We start from the raw sequence: 19,852 nt of genomic DNA, 5'->3' as shown, positions 1-19,852 counted from the left end.
TGCCAATGAAGTTATATGGCTGGGCTGAGAACAAACCTGCAACACTTGGATTAGTTCTCCAGCATGCTACCAACTGAGCAAGCCCATTCTGTTGACCTTTGTTTATGAATTTGAGCTTCGCTCCCGAGAAAAGGTCTTAATGCATGTGTGCAGGTGTCTTCCCAGATAAGTCTGTGCTATCTGCACAGGGAGGATACTTTTCATCTAAAATGGATTTATGCTAAAACGTGACTTCTTTTGAATAAAAAATACCATACAAGCAAGAATTCAGCACACGTATTAAGCCCAGTTTTCCTAGAACACTGCTTAAATTATTCACATCAATGTTTTCTTCCTAAAACACAAGTCTAGCCTTAGCCATCATGTACTGTCAACATGGAAGTACAAAATTACCAAGAAATATTCAAGGTCTGCATGTTAATTAAAACAAAATTGCCCTTGAGCTATGCTTAATTACACTTAAATTTTGAAACAAAACACAATGATTCAATGAACTAAATGAAATAACCAATTTGTTGGTAATTTAGCAGCTGTCTTTTTGTATTTGTTTCAAATGTTGTATCATGAAAAATTCATTTAAAAAATGTTGTTTTTTTCTCTTTACATAAATAGTGATTACTTTCTCTTCTTTGTCTTTTTGCCAACACACAAAGTGCATGTTGCCCATTTTATTATGACGTTCACAAATCATAGCATGTACTTTTAAGGCAATTGTGATTTTACTAAATAATAAAGGATGTGATGCAATCAACAGACAAAAGGATTTTCAAGAAGAATATACAATCATGTGACAAGAAAGCACTTGACAAATGTTTCCGCACAGCAATCTGCTTCCCAGTGATTCATCACTACTAACAGTACTCACATATAACAAGTCTAAACGAAACAAATCCTTATACAACACAGCGTTTTTTTTTAACCATTTAGGGAATGGGTCCAGGTCCTTTTTGATTGGGAAAAAATCACGGAGTTTTGACTAAAATAAGTTTAGTTGTTGTTTTGCTAAAAAATGCTTCAAAAATTAGAATTCAAGTGTTTTCAATATTATATTTACTCGGGTTCAACTTATAAAGCTGGATGGGAATTTAATGATGAGATCCAATAAAAATATTGTTTTATGAAACCTTCAAGTGGGCATTTTTGGGCCCCATTTGGGTAAAATATATTACTTTTTCCATTGGGAATGGGACCAAAGTCCAGCCCTGAATTTGAACTACTACAAAGACACTGCAACATGAAACAGGATTTGAAGTTGTTATAACTTAATCTGTAATTAATAATCAAAAATGCTTGTTTTAATTATTTATCATTTATGTCAAACAAAAGTTGTATAACTCATATTATAAAAATGACACCAGAAAGATGGTGATTTCTCACTGTGTGTAAGTAAAGTGCCGTCCCAGATAAGCCTGTGTAGTCTGCACAAACTTGTCAAGGACAACATTTTCCACCTTGATTGGATTTTCGTTCAGAAGAGACTTCCTTTTCACAAAAATGTCCATTAAAACAGAAAACATTGTCCCTGATAAGACTGCATTGGAAACTGAACAGCAGTCTAGGAGGAGAAGTTGTAAGAAGAAACAAGAGCACAGCATAACGGTAGCCAACGCTCGGCTGCGGTTGCAGTTTTGAATAAATCAAAGCTTGTCAGAAGATTTTTTTTTTAAAGGTCACAGTGACCTTGACCTTTGACCTAGTGACCCAAAAATGGGTGTGGCGTGTCAAACTCATCAAGGTGCAGCTACATATTAAGTTTCAAAGTTGAAGGTGGAAGCACTTTGATTTTAGAGCAAATGTTAAGGTTTTAGCACGACGTGGATGGCGAAAAGACACCACGAGCTGGCTATGACAATACCTTGGGTTTTCTCCAAAAACCGCCGAGCTAAAAATGTTGCAGCTCACATGAAAGGATGCACTCAAAGACTGACAGATGACAGAGGACGAACATCACCATATCCTAAAAGCTCCCATGCAGGGATGGAAACTAACGTTTTACAATTGGTTGCCCACACGGGCAACCATCTTTAGTATTTTGGTTGCCCAGCTAAAGACTAACGAGCCCAGTATGATGTACATGTAGGGTCGTGTGTATATAAGAACTTCTTTAAATAAAATAAAAGATGAGCAAACAACAATATTTCTTAATTGACAAACTTTCTGTGTATTATGTCCTAATATAAGTCTTAGTTAAATCATTTCATTGGCTTTGATTAATGAATTTTATTAAACTAATTATTTACTCACAGTCGCCAGTTTTAAGTTTTAAAAGCAAGTTGCCAAGCCGGACAACTAACTTTTGAATTTGAGTTGCCCAGGCCTAAATGTACTGGCCCCAGGCTCACGGGCAACCACTAATTTCCATCCCTGCCATGAGCATTATGCGCTCCAGGGAGCAAAACAAATTATTGAAGTATATAGAGTGAAAAGAATGTTACCTGTGAATCTTCTGATTCATTGCTGACCTCAGCCGCTCTCCTCACAGGGGCAACATCGCTGTCTTCCATGTCCTCTGTCTCCTCAGTGCCTGAACTTGCACTGGAGGTCGCAGTGGTTGACCTTGAACTCAACATTGTCCTTGACCTTGACACCGGAGTTGACGATGCAAAGGGTTTATTTTTCTGGAAATATTCGGACGATGTAGTACTGAAGCATTCAGAGTAGGGGTTAAGTAGATGTCGAATAGATTCAGTGTTACAGGAGGTCATAATGGCTGACCCAACCTGTTTTGCTGTGGCCAATATCAATGGAGTTTCTTGATTTAAGAATGATGGCGTGTCCTTCGAGGATGATCCAGACTTCCCTTTCTGCTTTTCTCGAACAAAAACATTTTCAGTTGACCTGGATCTGTTCTGAGTCTTGTCAACGCCTCGTGAACTTGGTGTAGTGAATGTTTTCCTATTGATAGTCTGAACACCACTGCTTGACGACGCCCTGTCACTATTTGAGGTCAGCTCACTGGTAGAGGTAAGACCATTGGTTGTCACAGACAGGTAGGGCGTGGAGACTTCCATTGACATAGTGGAAGTGTGTTGAGGCCTACCGGGTCTGTCTGATGATCGAACCTCATGCCCATCGGGTCCTGCAAATCTACGCTTAGCTGGAGTTGCATCCATCGTGAAGGCTAGTGGAATGTGCTGGAGATAGAAACACAAACGTGAGAAGTCATTGAAAAATTATTTTCTTTTCATTCATTTATAATGAAAATAAAATGAGGATATTTGATAATTATTATAAAATTTAATATTAAAGGGCAATTTTCTAAAGGTCTGTCAGTTTTTGTGAATTTTGCCTGTTTTGTTTATCATTATTTGACTTTATTTATTTGTATTATTTGGATTGGTTTGAAATGGTATTATGTTTTTCTTTTGACTATACAAGTAAAACTACCCTGCGCACTGAATATTCTATTGAAACAATCTGAATGATGTACTGTGTCCATATATTTCAAAATATTGTTTATGTTTGATGTTGTAAACTTCATACAATTGGAAAATGAATTACACTTTTTTTTCAAAATATAATTTGAAGAAAAGGATTTTTTGTACAAAGAGATATTCACATGTCACCTTTCATTGAAATCTTGTTGAATGCATAATTGCTTTTGTCTATTAAATGAATAGAGTAGATAATATTTAATATAAATCATAATAATAAATGATATACTTTTAAATAACAGTATAACGAAAAGCAAAATGATACATGTGTGTGTTACTTAATGTCTTCCATTCCGTACATTTCTCCAGTATCTTTTTGTTTAACAAGTAATACAAATTGTCTGCCATTGTAAACCCCCTTTTGAAAAAAGACAATAAAAAATCTAAATTATTTATTGAGTTACTTTTGTGCACTTCAGAAAAATGATAATGATTATTCTGTTTAAAAAAATGTCAGTTATATCCTACATTATGTTTAAAGTTCATCATTAAGTAATATTTTCTTAATGTTTTTCTAAATTTTAGTTCATTTCTAACAACACATTTTCTTAAAAATGTGTGCAAAAATAATGCATAAACATTTAAAAACTGTATCAATCAAGAAAAGCAAAAATTAAAGCAATAGAAAATTAACTAAAATATTTTCTGTTTATTATGAATGTCTTTATTAAAGAAAATGTGCAGTAAAAAATATTCACACATATCAACCAATTATTAACATGTTAACCCATTTATGCCTAGCGTCTAGAAAAAAGGCCTTGGCAAACAGCGTAGACCCAGATGAGACGCCGCATGATGCAGCGTCTCATCAGGGTCTGCGCTGTTTGCTTACAGGAATTTCTGTTATAAATAAAATACTACATATCCCTAATGTTGGAAATAAATTGATCCAATTTAGAAGGATGGGAGAGTCCACTAAGCATAAATGGGTTAAACATCATATGTATTGTGAAAGTATGTGGACTGATGATGTTGAATGTAAAATTACTGACAATAAGTAAGAACAGAAGGGATAAAATGTTACCGTCTAGTGTAATTATTTGTCTGCACCTTAGGCAAAGAAGTTTGTGATTATTTAAACCAGTTTGAGGTTGACAAAGCTTCCACTATTTACCATAGTTCTAATGCAAATCATTGTAACATTTAAGAGAGTGTCTACATACAAAAAATGAGCCATGTAATAGGAAAATCAGTCTCATGCCAATATATTGTGGACAGCAAATCTCCAGACCTGCCTGGGCATACTGCCTAGTCAGTAGCTACCCCGTCCTCTATTAACTCTTCCAGTGCTGAAACCAGATTTTGAAGACCTTTGCAAACAGTTTGGATCCAGATGAGACGCCACAATATGTGGCGTCTCATCAGGATCCAAACTGTTTGCTATTCTGATAGTATTCTTTGAAAAAAAAATCAAAGAAAATGCTAATTTAAAAAATTCAGCAGACGACATTTTAGCAGACGACAAATTTCCCAGCATGCAAAGGGTTAAGTCACGCAATTTGTGTCGTGGCCTCATAAGCTGACAATCTAACTCCTGACCAGACTCTATGGATGCACAGGCTGGTCTAAAGCTACACTAGATGAATATCACATAAGACCCATTTTCTCATGACATGGCTCCTACTATACATACAGCTATTCACACCAGGGGTTGAATGTTATCTTCAAATACCTGCCATACATTTATTTAATAGTGAATACCACAAGGAGACTCAAACCAAGCTTGGCTGCTTTCCAAAACTAGATACACATAAATGTACAGTTAAAGCAGTACACTTCAAGCTATTATACAAAGATACCTGAATCAAATGCAAAATATTGGATGCCAAAAAATATATATTAATTGAATGCTTTGCAGTTAATTATAGTTACAAGTTGAATAAAAACAGTATTGGAAATTTTTTTATATATAATTTACTTAAAGGGCCAATTTGTAAATGACAATAAAAACATTAATTTGAATAATTTTACGACAATGATGTTTAATTTACTTCATTTTATACACAATATTGGGCTACATTTCTAATCCAAAAAAGTAGCTTATAAACTTTCTAGCATTTAATGTATAAATTCCCAACTCAGGAGTGATCACAAAGATACCCCAATTATTGTTTGAGGTAATTATTAGACAAAATACAGTCTACATTTGACCTTTGAACCTTTGACCAAAAGATCTTGGTCTATTTTTCACTTTTACCCAGAACTGTGACCTTGACCTGGTTCTTGCATGTGACAGTCCTTTTTACAAGCTTGTCACTTTTGCCAAAGTACATGTCTTTGGCAAATGATTCATGCGAAACAAAGTTATGCTCTAGAAAAGGTGCTTAGGTCAATTTCCTACTATTGAATTATACTTTAAATTGAGACTTGAATACAGAAATAGAGGCCTGGATTTGAAATGCAACACCCCAACCCTTCATGCTTTTCACATCTGCCTAGCTTTTGGACAAGCCATTCATGGTGATCAAAGAGATGCTTCCAACAAAGTGATATGGTTGGTTCTAGTACATGACCTTAGGACTTAAACTGTGACCTTTACCTGGTTCAACCTCGAGGCTCTGTTAATTTCTGCAACATTACATTATCAATATGTTTAAATACACGTACCTTCTTATGAAATATTAAAAACGCCTGAACTTAGGCATTCATTATGAAAAAATAAAATAAAAATACATTTAAATATAGAGATAGTGGTTATACTTCGCGCTGTTAATTATTTTTGATGAGCTCCATTTTACTTTAGATTTATTTCATTAGTTTTTAGGCAGCAAATACATCTAGCATTGTAATGTTTGTTCTACATAAAATACGTAAAAGGGAACGACAATTTTTTTATGCAAATTAAAAGTTTATTATTAAGTTAGGCAAAAATAATAAAAGTTAAATATGTATGATTCTTTGAAATTCACACAAAACCATTCTTATAAACCATTATAATAGATTAGCAGTATTCAACAGTGCTGAAAATTAATTGCCATAAATATACCCTCTAAAAAACCATACTGATTAATAATTAATCACTTGTGACAACAATACAGACACTCTATTGTGCACTAGACAAAGGACAATATTATCTAGTCATATCAATTAGCATTTAAAGCATATGAATAATTTCTAAATCAAAGGCCTTTAATAAAGCAATATTGGAAACTAGACCAGGTTTTAAATCCACTAGTCATGACCTGATAATGGTTCTCCCGCCCACCAATAAACACTGACTCATGATCACATTGTAAACAAGATCAGGCAATGCTAAAAATAGAATATAGGATTCCCATTCATAATAATATAACAAACAACGCAATAAGTAAAGATAGGTTTAGGCTTGAAAAAAAAATTGGTATGGATTATGTTTCATTTTCATGGTATTTTTTGTACTGTGTTGTATTTTTATTTTCAAAATGTTTATAAATTATTATTTTATTCAAATCTCATTGTACAATCCGAGGCCCTGACATAATTTCTACAAATTGGTGTTCTTATGTGATTGTATTGATTAAGTTATATTTGCGTAATTTATGTATACATTTATTAAATAGTTTGTATGCTACATACAGAAAGGTATACTTATAGTAAACAAGGAATTATTGAAAAGGTGTGGCATTTTATCATTGTAATGGCAGAAACTATTAGTTTTTTAAAGACAAATCCATCCAATTTGCACTGAATCCTTGCTAGTTGCTTATGTTCACATTTTTTAGTCTCCAATTTGTAATATCACTGACTTAACAATGTACTGTTTTGTAATATCACTGAGTTAACAATGTACTGTAATATCACTGAGTTAACAATGTACTGTAATATCACTGAGTTAACAATGTACTGTAATATCACTGAGTTAACAATGTACTGTAATATCTGTTGTCACTGAGTGAACAATGTACTGTAATATCACGGAGTTAACAATGTACTGTAATATCACTGAGTTAACAATGTACTGTAATATCACTGAGTTAACAATGTACTGTAATATCACTGAGTTAACAATGTACTGTAATATCACTGTGCAACCCTGCAGACACTAGCAGAGGTATACACGTACAAGAAATGCCCTCCTCTAATGTCTGTATATAATTAGAGCTTAATTATATAGGTTCTTCTTTACCAGACACAAATTGTTCAATCTGAAATGTTCTCATTTTGAGAACCACAAAGTTCCAAACATGTTTGGTATTATTGACTTTAATTTTTATTTATCTAACGCTGAATTTGCGTGGCGTATAAAAACAAATATTATAAAAAACATCAATAATATGAGTGATTAAGATACCTATTTCTTAAGGTTTAACCTGTCATCCATGCAAATAGTTAACACAATATTGAAACAGGAAGGCCTTATGTACATGTAAAGCCAAAATCAATTAAGATATGAGCCATTTTTAAGTGATCAGTAAGTTTATCTACTCAAGATCCATATGCAGATCTAGAAGTTGACAGAAAAGGCATATGCTCCCCCTTTTAAGTTCAATTCTTTAGATTTATTTACCAATTTTGTGTTATTCAATGCATGAATATTAAGGATTGCATCAATTAATGATTATGGAGCTCAATGGTTTTTTCCTAATAAGTCATCAACCCATGTTTAGTTATTACACAACATAAGGTCCCGTCACCTAAGGATTTTACAGGGCTTCACCAAAGAATACCAAACCTCATTAAATAGTAATACTAAGGACTGATGACATTACTATTTGTTTACAATTGTCAATTTTGGGGTTTATAGAATGTTGAAACATATAAATCCAACATATTTTCCATAATTTATAGATATTACTGTAACATAATACCGGTAATTAAAGAATTTGTTTGTACAAATTTCAATTGTCCAATCTGTTTACCCTTTTGTTATCAAGTTATGGAAGTGAATTTACTTATTAAACTTGTTTAACCAAATGTTATTGGACCTCTACCATGTTCATCAGATTTGTTTTTATGGGACTTGAAATCATTTGACCATTCAATGTGTCAAATTCATAAAACTCACTTTCAGTCTAATGTCTTCCGTTTGCACTCATAGATCTGACATTTCAAACACTTTGTTTTGAAATTTAATATGCAAGTACTGGAACTTTTTCACAAAAGTGGCAACTGAATTTGTTTTAAGATAATCAGATTCTATTAATTAATAATTATTATTATGTTATTAATTGTTGTATATAGATCTATGTTTTTTTAAACATGAGGCCTTCTTATAAAAAATAATTCATCGATAATCGTGCTGTATATTGTTTGACACAAATTGAGATTGCTTTTGATGTAAAATATACTCATTTTAACCAAACTAAGCTAAACTTAACCAATAATTATTTTACTTTATGTTTAACCTATTAAAATTAACTTTACAACATAAACATTTCATTCGTTTTAAACTTAACTTCAACAGACGACATTCTCAATTTATAAATTATTATTGTTTAAAGTTATTGTGGACAACGTATCTATTTACGTTGCTATGTTATGGTGTTGTTTCCTTAACGTTATTTTTACAAACTTTTTAGATTCTTGTGGCGCTTGATTTTCACTTGACGGGCCTCAAGGAAACGACCTCTTTTCTAAGAAATCACAAAACACGAAAAAAAATACAATTAATGTCCTTTAGTCAAACCATACTGCTAGACTTCGAAAATAAGAAAACGAATAAAGAATTAATACTTCTATAACATAACACTCGCCTTAAATTATGCCAACATCTTTACACAGAGGTCACAAAGTCACGGTTCGTCTGGTATCATGTCCGCCTCGTTTCAATGGGAATTCCGACCTTTGACGTCATCAAACGTCATTGATAAATTTAGACTCACCATATATGGAGATAAACGTATCCCACAATGCCCTGGTATCTATAACAACCATCGAATGAAAATACAGTTTACGCCACACGTGACATCCACGTGCAAAATGATGTCGTTATCGGCCAATGAAATAACGATAAACTGATGTCATTCTTAATTTAGCGCCTTGAGTCATAATCATATAAATTGTCGACCAAGTTGTGTATTGCATTTAGTCTACGCAGCGCATACAAAGACCTCAGACAAGCCGGAGAAAACCTGTGACTCATTTGGCGAATTTTGACTCATCGGATTCAAAATAGTTTGTCGAACTGACATTAGGAGTTGGGAAACACTGCGAAGTGAGTGAGTCAGAAAAGTATATCACAAAAACTCGTGCTTTAAACCGAAAAAGTGGCTGCAAAATTTAAACACAGGACGATGGAGACGACGATGTATAACGACGATAGTGCTGGTCACGAGAACTCATTCGGAAATAAGCTCAACAGCATGAAGCGTTCTATGACTTTGGATTTTAATAATTCCGGTGGGATTTCCTCGGCAAAGAAACAGAAGATACAGGCGACGTTACTTCAGTCTCCGGATCTGAACATGCTAAAGTTGGCTTCGCCTGAACTCGAGAAAATGATCATTCAGGCTAACGGGATGGTGACGACCACACCCACCCCGACCCAGATCCTGTTCCCCAAGTTCGTGACGGACGAACAGGAGGCGTACGCCCAGGGTTTCGTGGCAGCTCTGGCGGAGCTTCACTCCAAACCTGAGACAAACATGACAACTACACAACCCGAGAACAGTATAAACTCTATGATGGTGAACTTCACAACAAGTGATGCGTTAAAAAACATTTTTACAACCACTACATCGTTACCCGGTGGATTTAGTTTGCCCTCGAAGTCGTTGCTGAACCCAGTGTCGTATGCTAACAATGTTCATATAAAGGAGGAACCTCAAACTGTGCCATGTGGACTTAATTCTCCGCCCCCTTCTCCTATCAACATGGCAAATCAGGAGGTAATAAAACTTGAGCGTAAAAGAGCTAGGAACCGCATAGCAGCACGGAAATGCCGGACACGTAAACTCGAAAGGATTGCGCGCCTTGAAGACAAAGTTGCCGATCTTAAGGAACAAAATAGTGACTTGTCCACTCAGGCATCTAGGTTAAAAGAAGAAGTGATTAAATTAAAGCAAACTATTATTGAACATGCAAAAAGTGGCTGTCAAATTGGGGCACAGAATATCATGTACTAGCTATATTGACTGAAGGTGTAGTATATTTTTTAGTATATTTAAATTGGAACGGGTTATGGACCATGCTGTATTGTTTTAAACATCTAGGTTTTATAGATCTTGGTGTTCGCATAATACATGTGGAGTGATTCTGTAACATGTAATGTTATATTTATATTTGCATATATATAAGAATTTTATTTCTGTTATTGTCAAACTATGTTAAGTTAACTTAAGTGCTTTATTCTGTTTGTTTTTGTTGCAAGATCTGTTAAAACTGCTTTTATTAAGTGTCATTGAAGTATTGATAATGTTACCAAACATTCACTTTTTGTTGTAATGGTCTGTGCTATTGATTTTTAAAAGTACTTGTTAGAAATTGATATCAGTGAAATTCCAAAATAACTGTTTTTGTTTACCTTATTTTGAGACCAGTTATGCAATTTCTGTATGCAGCTAAATAAACTTGTTTATGTTTCTATGGGTCATGATATTTTTAGCATTCCTCGTCATTTCCTTTTTCCATACCTGTCATTCATTACAGAAGTCATTTTTCGTTCATTACCATCATATATGTGTAAATGGTGCTGTAAATATTGTGTGTATTTAATGCTACAGTCTTTTGTTTTTTTATTAATGATTTTTTACAAAGATCTTTTTAATAAAATTGGAAACTTGATTGGTTTATTTGTTTTTATGTGTCACATCAGCGGGAACACAATATGGGGTTAGCCTCAGTTATTTATTCCATGTTTGCTTATATAAGCCGTAATTTCAAGTGAGGGAATTGAAGTGAACTAAACCCAGAGCAACCTGTTTTGTTCAGGACGATCATAATTACGAAATCGTTTTAGCCTCGTTCTAGGAAACTGTTCTCAATGCATGTTCTTTAAGTGTCATTCCGGAGTAGTCTGTGCAGTCCGCATGGGCTTATGATGCTTGAATGGAAGGAGTAGTCTGTGCAGTCCGCATGGGCTTATGATGCTTGAATGGAAGGAGCAGTCTGTGCAGTCCGCATGGGCTTATGATGCTTAAATGGAAGGAGCAGTCTGTGCAGTCTGCATGGGCTTATGATGCTTGAATGGAAGGAGCAGTCTGTGCAGTCCGCATGGGCTTATGATGCTTAAATGGAATTTTTGTTGAAATGTAGTCTCTTCTTAACCCTTTGCATGCTGGGAAATTTGTTGTCTGCTAAAATGTCGTCTGCTGAATCTCTAAAATTAGCATTTACTTCGTATTTTTTCAAAGAATACTATCAGAATAGCAAACAGTTTGGATTCTGATGAGACGCCACTGGATCCAAACTGTTTGCAAAGGCCTTCAAAATTCGGTTCCAGCACTGAAAGAGTTAACAAAAATCCAGTAAGGGCGGAAGGACTGCACAAGGTAATATGGTGCGACACTACGAACATGTATTAAAGATCCAGAACGAGACTCCTGTAATAAATGACCTACATACCTCATTCACGGATTAGGCTTAACTTGGTCACCCAATCCCATCTCTAACAAGCGACAACACACTTAAGGTCACACCAATTAACACATGCTCTACCAGCTCTCGAACCCGGACTCGTGTCTTATCCAAGATCTTACGACAAGTTATAGTTAAGACTAAATTTTGTAATTAAATATCGACGTTTAATATGATCTTTATGTTTCTGAAGTAAAATTAACGTGAAAGGTGCCAATAAAATGAACTCAGTGCAGACACTGAAATAGATTAAGTATGTAAATATGTGCCTAATATTTTAAATATTTATTCGAACATTAATTAATCGTACGGTAATTATTTAATAAAATGGTCAATCAAGCGGGTTCTTAATGTTTGAAATTGTATTTAAATGTATCCATAATTAACTCTGATCATGAGCGGTACGTTTTTAGTCACATGATTTGTATTGAAACTTTCAAGCAATTCCAAAACCCAATATACCTGCTCGTGTCATTCGTGGGAAACCGCGACCAAAGTTCCCGTTGTATTTGGGCCATTATGCTACGTTGTTATAATGTACGTGGTTGGGATGATGCAATATGTTTTACCTCGAGCGAAGTGTTCTGTAAACTCTTTGTTCAAATTGTGTCTTACTCGTATAATGTATGTACAAAAACAAAATAATAATGTCAACTTAATCGGGGTAAATCGATATTAATTATTTCTTATCTCTAACTGCATGCAAACGTTTCAGTGTAACATATTTAGAAACTGTGAATATGGATGCATTTTCTAGAAAGACCGCACCTTTCCATTTAACTTCATCTACAGTTGTATACATTCTGTTTACACTCGTCATGGTATAAACATAATACGATTTTTACAACGGATAATATAATGCTATCGTGCCCGAATGTATATAGTATAGAAGTCCCAATTTTAAACACACCATGTAGGATGATAAAATATAATTTATTGAATGGTTATAGTTTCGATATGTGTTGGGTACTGTACATAATGTTGGCTATGCAGCCCGCACAGGCTATTAGATACGAAACTTTCCGCTTTAAAATGACTTTTGCTAAGAAGAGACCATCTTTAAATGAAAAATACTAATCTGGGACGACACTTTATTTATGCACATGGCATGTTATCCCCTTTTCACAGAGTACGGCTCAATTATAATCTACCTGACTAAAACAGATTTTTTCTTCGTAACCAAATGCTATTATTATCATTATTATGACGCGTGCTATTAAATAGTACATTATATCGTACCTAAGTGATATCAACTATAATTTGGTGGGCTAGGTATTTGTGGGGAAATCCCCTTATGTTTTCTTCACATAAAAAATACGCCTAACAAAATACGGACTACATATACTAAGTGCATGTACTTTCACATCTGGCGTGTTTTATCATATTCAACATGCTATCGTATTTGTTTAACAATTGAGTGTTAAATATTCATTCTTAGGATCCTAACAGATCTATTCAATTGTTATTGGTCGTGAAGTTTCGTGTAAAATATTTATATCACATACACGTTTTCTGTCGTGTTTATTGATATTAGTTTTCTCTGTTGATGTTTGGGGGACTTGTATAACATATATTATATTAATTCAAATACATGCAAGTTTGTGTATGTATCATTACACGAATGTCACGGACGCATGCGATGTTGTGGCTTTGATATTACCGTACTAATAAATTGTATATCGTTGTCAATAACATGCTGTTATTATAGAGCTAGTTGTACAGCAGTAATTATTTGTGAGAGGCTCTCTAATCACATATGGCTAAAGTTATGTTGGATGACACAAATCAGACGAGAATTTTAGCAAGAAGACCAAATTAAATTAAAATACAAACACGATTTTAATACAATTTGTCTATTCGTCATCTATATTTCACCATTGGCAGCCTGAAAATTAGCGCGAAATGAATCAACCAAGACCTGAACTATACACTCGGTTTGTATGAATATTTATCGATACAGGTTTAATTAATATAACTGCAGATTGACGCAGTTATTTGTCAACATCTGCCGCACATAATCGTGATGAGCGCGAAATAACCGATCGACACGTGCGGTTAACCATGATCGAGCGTCACGGTGACGTCAACGTTTGGAATGTGACCGTCCCAAAATAATTTAGCCACTGGACACAGACGAACGACAAGCGCGTTTTTCGGCGTAAGCTGTATTACGCCAGCTTTTCACCTTGACTTGACCTTTGTAAGTGTCCAATAATACTCAAATAAAATTTCCCGCGGCTAGGTACGAATGAATACACTTCATTTATTCCATTGGCTGATTTGAGTATAACACCAGAACATTGGAAACATATCCGCGTCTTTGTAACACTGTTTTACTGCATGAAACAATTTTATCTCTAATGAAAAGGCTCAATATATAGAACAGTTTTACAATCAATTTTCGACATAAATACAGTTTGTGCGTTCACCTTTTATTTTCAGAGAATTACCATCACAAAAGCGTTTATACTAAAGGCTATGTTGTCATATTTAGTACTTACTTGCATTGCATTTCAACTCGCGAGGTTTCGGGTCAATTCGCGGCCATTTGTGAAAGTCAGAGTTTATATACAGTTCATCACCGGAGTTCGCAGAAGGGGTTGCGATCATTGTGTTACACCGGTCTTACTGACAATAACGTAGTGACTGTAATGCATTGCATTCCAATCCGCAAGGTATCAAGGTCAGTTTGCGGTCAGTTGCAGAAATCTTTATATAAACGCCGTCTCGTAAACTTTGTGCACTTGAAGTCTGTTTTGATCAGAAAGATACTAAATAAAGATATTCGGCGATATTATTGTGGTATGTCAATCATCGATTTTTAATATGGTTTCAACATTTGCATGATAAGGACCAATTTTGATAAAATTAATTAGAAATATTTATCCATTTAGACCAGTTTATTAAGCTTGAGCACAATAATTCACTATACTATAATTATGCAATTAAATAAGATTCGAGTATTGCCGGCTGACCTATATGCACTCGTTTATTTTCATGTTTCTTGTGTTTTTCTATTCTGTAAATATAGATATCTGAGTAATAATATCACATAAAGCAAAATAAGCCACGAAATCTGGCGCAACACCCCGCAATTGATTTGCTTATAATGTAGCTAAGAACTGCGCAGAAAAAAGGCATCCGCTACTTTTTATCTCACAGGGATAACTTTTGATCGTTCATAAACATCGACCACAATCAACGCCGTATATCTTTTTTAAAGATATTTCTTGTTTTAAATGAATCAAATAAGAGTTGTCTTTCTTCGGTACAATAGAGTATAGTCCTGCCATGCCGTATTTGTGCTTGTTTATATTTGATAGATTATTTATTCGACTCCTGATATTTATTAAAGATATTAAAGTCCTCCTTGAGTATACTTGCTTACATATCTGAGACTGGTTGCAGTGTCTTATGCATTGTATGTTAGATTTTAAGTCGTCACATCTGTTGGTCACTTACAATCAATCGCTCGTGCATTGCATTCCGCCCAGGGATCCCCGCTCCATTCAAGTTGTTTGACAATGAAAAGTACTCGTCTACATATTTTATAGGATGAATACAAGTTTTTAAGCATTCATTTTTATGACGATTACCTGTTCCTATTTAATAATTACAATTGAATGGTATTTTCTGATTGGCAAAACTAAAAATGCCATGTAATATCGGCATTATCAACCGACTAGAACGATTAAAACCTGTCTCAAAATTAATAATCTTTTTTTCCCTTTTTATGCGTTATATTTTGCATCAAAAATCCAGGCATTTCATTCTGTTTTGATTTCCGTTTTGTATATAAATACTATAGGCTACTTTATTTAGTGAACTACGTTCGGTCAGACGTCTCTGGTTCGATGTTTGTCTTAAATGAAACAGTCTTTAAATCTAGCTATTGGTTTGTTGTGGTAATTCCAAGACCGTTATGCATCGAATCATATTAGGAGTGTTACCAGCTGATATTGGCACGTGCGTGAGTTACCAGCTGATATTGGCACGTGCGTGAGTTACCAGCTGATATTGGCACGTGCGTGTGTTACCAACTGATATTGGCACGTGCGTGTGTTACCAGCTGATATTGGCACGTGCGTGAGTTACCAGCTGATATTGGCACGTGCGTGTGTTACCAGCTGATATTGGCACGTGCGTGAGTTACCAGCTGATATTGGCACGTGCGTGTGTTACCAACTGATATTGGCACGTGCGTGAGTTACCAGCTGATATTGGCACGTGCGTGAGTTACCAGCTGATATTGGCACGTGCGTGTGTTACCAGCTGATATTGGCACGTGCGTGAGTTACCAGCTGATATTGGCACGTGCGTGAGTTACCAGCTGATATTGGCACGTGCGTGAGTTACCAGCTGATATTGGCACGTGCGTGAGTTACCAGCTGATATTGGCACGTGCGTGAGTTACCAGCTGATATTGGCACGTGCGTGAGTTACCAGCTGATATTGGCACGTGCGTGAGTTACCAGCTGATATTGGCACGTGCGTGAGTTACCAGCTGATATTGGCACGTGCGTGAGTAACCAGCTGATATTGGCACGTGCGTGAGTTACCAGCTGATATTGGCACGTGCGTGAGTTACCAGCTGATATTGGCACGTGCGTGTGTTACCAGCTGATATTGGCACGTGCGTGAGTTACCAGCTGATATTGGCACGTGCGTGTGTTACCAGCTGATATTGACTTGGTAATGCGGATGCAGTTACAAGGCATACCTTCTTCAAACAATATACCACACCTCCCCACACACCCAGCCTTCCAATCAATTGTGTGCAGAGTTGCAACTACCCATTTCCTGTTTAAGACCAACCAAATGCAACCTCCAAGAATGTATATGCCATGTCCGTTATAACATACGAGTACACACACAGGCCGGCCCACCACCAGTTCATTGCAAACATACCAGTACACACACAGGCCGGCCCACCACCAGTTCATTGCAAACATACCAGTACACACACAGGCCGGCCCACCACCAGTTCATTGCATTCTATGTTGAGCCTCACTCTGGAAAAACGGGACAAAATGAGTCGTGTTCTGAGAAAACTGGGCTTAATTCATGTGCGTAAAGTGTCGTCCCAGATTAGCCTGTGCAGTCCTAACAGGCTAATCAGGGACGACACTTTCCGCTTTTATGGTATTTTTAGTTTCAAGGAAGTCCCTCCTTACCGAAAATCAAGTTTAGGCGGAAAGTGTCGTCCCTGATTAGCTTGTGCGGACTGCACAGGCTAATCTGGGAGGACACTTTACGCACATGTATATTATGCCCAGTTTTATCAGAACACGACACAAATGCATTTGCGTAAATTGATGTCCAAGATTAGCCTTGGCCGTATGGACAATCAGGGACAACACTTTCCGCCTTGGCTGTATGGACAATCAGGGACAACACTTTCCGCCTTGGCCGTATAGACGATCAGGGACAACACTTTCCGCCTTGGCTGTATGGACAATCAGGGACAACACTTTCCGCCTTGGCTGTATGGACAATCAGGGACAACACTTTCCGCCTTGGCTGTATAGACGATCAGGGACAACACTTTCCGCCTTGGCCGTATGGACACGCTAATCAGGGACAACACTTTCCGCCTTGGCCGTATGGACAATCAGGGACAACACTTTCAGCCTTGGCCGTATGGACACCCTAATCAGGGACAACACTTTCCGCCTAGACTGGATTTTCCAAAATAAGAACCTTACTTGAAATGAAAAATTTCATAAAAGTGTCAAGTGTCATCCCTGACTGGGATGACAATTTATGCACATGTATTAAGCCCCTTTTTCCAAGAGAGCAGCTCTTGTACATACAATCCCTACACAAAAAAGTTAAAAATACACACACAACACGTGCAGTGCAGTGATGGTACTTAGATTTTATTTATTTATCACAAACTACAGGCAGATATTTCATCATACTCATATTGTTACTAACAATTCAAATAAATTGACATTTGACTCTTTTTTTTAAATAAATAATTTTGCAGAAAACAAGCGTTCTTTAAAAATATATATTTAATTATTTTTGTTATATCTGATGAATCAGGCAATACATTTAAAATAAAAAATATATGGTAAAAAATATCACAGCAGATGCAAAATACATATAATCACATATAATCTGTGTGCACAAGGAACAAGTGAGATAACAATAAACAAACACAGGAGTACAGAGCCAGTGCCATTCCAGTTCCAAACAGAAGGAAAAGACACCGATCCAATAAATGCAGTACATCTGGTATGCTTAATGCACATTTTAAATGGAGACTCGAAAGTGCATGCCTTTCCATGTATTACATCTTGTGCATTTAAAACATCTACACTTTTATTTAATACAGAAACTACAAAAATATATGTAAACACCAAATGGTATGTTAGACTTTTTTAATTGCCCTAATATACACATACATACAGAGGTTAGTTCATATTGCATACATATCATTTATTCTTGATAGCTTTAATTCATGTGTTAACAAAAAATGTAATTATATAAAACTGAGATGCAGTTTTCCTTGAAAATATTTATTTGGTTTACAAGATTTTACATTTGAATTACTGTTCATAAAAAGCACAGTCACTGTTTAAATTATTATTGGATAGTGACAACATCAACACTGGCTTCTTAAGAACTAATGGTACACTATTATGCCGTCAATATTGCAAATTAAACATTGCAAATTGGATATGTTATTTAAAATTATTCAAAATTCAAATGATTGTCATAAGTTAAATGTACAGCACACTTATATTTATGATTAAAAGCAATTTTTTTAAATGGAAAATGTAGCCATGTCACCTCTTTGATAAATACACACATTGTTTTATCCCATAATTTTTCACTAAGATTATTATATAAGGTAGACGAGATGGGCTTGTTATTCGACAGTTTTTGTGCTGGTCACATCCATGTTATCTGTTGCTGCAAGGATTGTCCTCAAGTCCTGAAAATAAACATACATGAATACAGGCTGAGCTATACATATCAACTTATAGACATATGACATATAACGTATGCCTTCAGAAATACAACATAGAACATACAAAGATGCCTACTTAGATATGACTATGAACTACCCTTTCATATGGATGAACAAGGATACACACATATATATTTATGACTAAGAACAGACCCCTATAGATATATAATTGAGGATATACCATTATAGAGGTATGACCATGAACAAAGCCCTATAGATATATGACTTAGGACATGCCCCTTTATATTCATGACTACAAACAAACCTCTACAGTACAGAAAAGTTATAAAGGATATACCCATACAGATGTATCACTAACAACAGACCCCTATAGATAAGTTATAAAGGATATACCCACATAGATGTTGACAAAGAACAGACCCCTATAGATACATTATAAAGGATATACCCATATAGATATTGACTAAGAACAAACCCCTATAGATAAGTTGGATATACCCATATAGATATTGACTAAGAACAAACCCCTATAGATAAGTTATAAAGGATACACCCATATAGATGTTGACTAAGAACATACGCCTAATGTTAAGTTATAAAGGATATACCCATATAGATATATGACTTAGAACAAACACACATAGATAAGTTATACAGGATATACCCATATAGATGTCGACTAAGAACAAACCCATATAGATAAGTTATAAAGGATATATCCATATAGATATATGACTTAGAACAATACCCTATAGATCAGTTGTAAAGGATATAACCATATAGATGTTGACTAAAGAACAGACCCCTATAGATACATAACTAAGGAGGTACCTTTATAGACTTAAGACTTAAGACTTGACAGAGAGTCAACACCACACTTTTAAGCAGTTATTTAAATGAGCACAAAATATTTTTGGTAAAATATTAAACAATATTATCATTTGAATATTTCTATATAAACAACAGTTTCAACCCATTGCAGCGT

General features: G+C 35.3%; 3 protein-coding genes across 9 annotated transcripts in view; 1 reads left to right on the top strand and 2 right to left on the bottom strand.

Annotated features, from left to right (window-relative positions):
• LOC127850332 (mutS protein homolog 5-like) overlaps positions 1 to 9,203 on the bottom strand; it is a 75,116-nt gene extending 65,913 nt beyond the window's left edge. For 6 of the 7 annotated variants that reach the window (XR_008035212.1, XR_008035211.1, XM_052383298.1 and 3 more), the window contains exons 1-2: positions 9,107 to 9,203; positions 2,436 to 3,134 (exon numbers count right to left, since the gene is read on the bottom strand). Coding sequence is in view for 5 of the 7 variants with exons in the window: in XM_052383298.1 (XP_052239258.1) it covers positions 2,436 to 3,113 (678 nt within the window). In the remaining 2 variants the exon portion in view is untranslated. Of the gene's footprint in view, positions 1 to 2,435; positions 3,135 to 6,616; positions 6,642 to 9,106 lie in introns of those variants that run through there. The other variant, XM_052383299.1, reaches the window with a different exon arrangement.
• A 222-nt stretch (positions 9,204 to 9,425) lies between these two features.
• On the top strand, positions 9,426 to 11,135 carry LOC127850333 (transcription factor Jun-like). The gene has a single exon (XM_052383304.1). It carries the CDS (start codon positions 9,647 to 9,649, stop codon positions 10,475 to 10,477), a length of 831 nt encoding a protein of 276 aa, XP_052239264.1. The 5' UTR covers positions 9,426 to 9,646; the 3' UTR covers positions 10,478 to 11,135.
• A 6,655-nt stretch (positions 11,136 to 17,790) lies between these two features.
• The window catches only part of LOC127851123 (sperm flagellar protein 2-like), a 49,202-nt gene continuing 47,140 nt past the window's right edge, over positions 17,791 to 19,852 (bottom strand). The window contains 1 exon segment of the mRNA XM_052384683.1: positions 17,791 to 18,870. Within this exon segment, the coding sequence (XP_052240643.1) occupies positions 18,805 to 18,870 (66 nt within the window). The 3' untranslated portion in view covers positions 17,791 to 18,804.

This window comes from Dreissena polymorpha, chromosome 11 (assembly GCF_020536995.1).
Source record: "Dreissena polymorpha isolate Duluth1 chromosome 11, UMN_Dpol_1.0, whole genome shotgun sequence".
Lineage (NCBI taxonomy): Eukaryota > Metazoa > Mollusca > Bivalvia > Myida > Dreissenidae > Dreissena > Dreissena polymorpha.
This window is presented reverse-complemented; position numbering and strand designations above follow the sequence as displayed.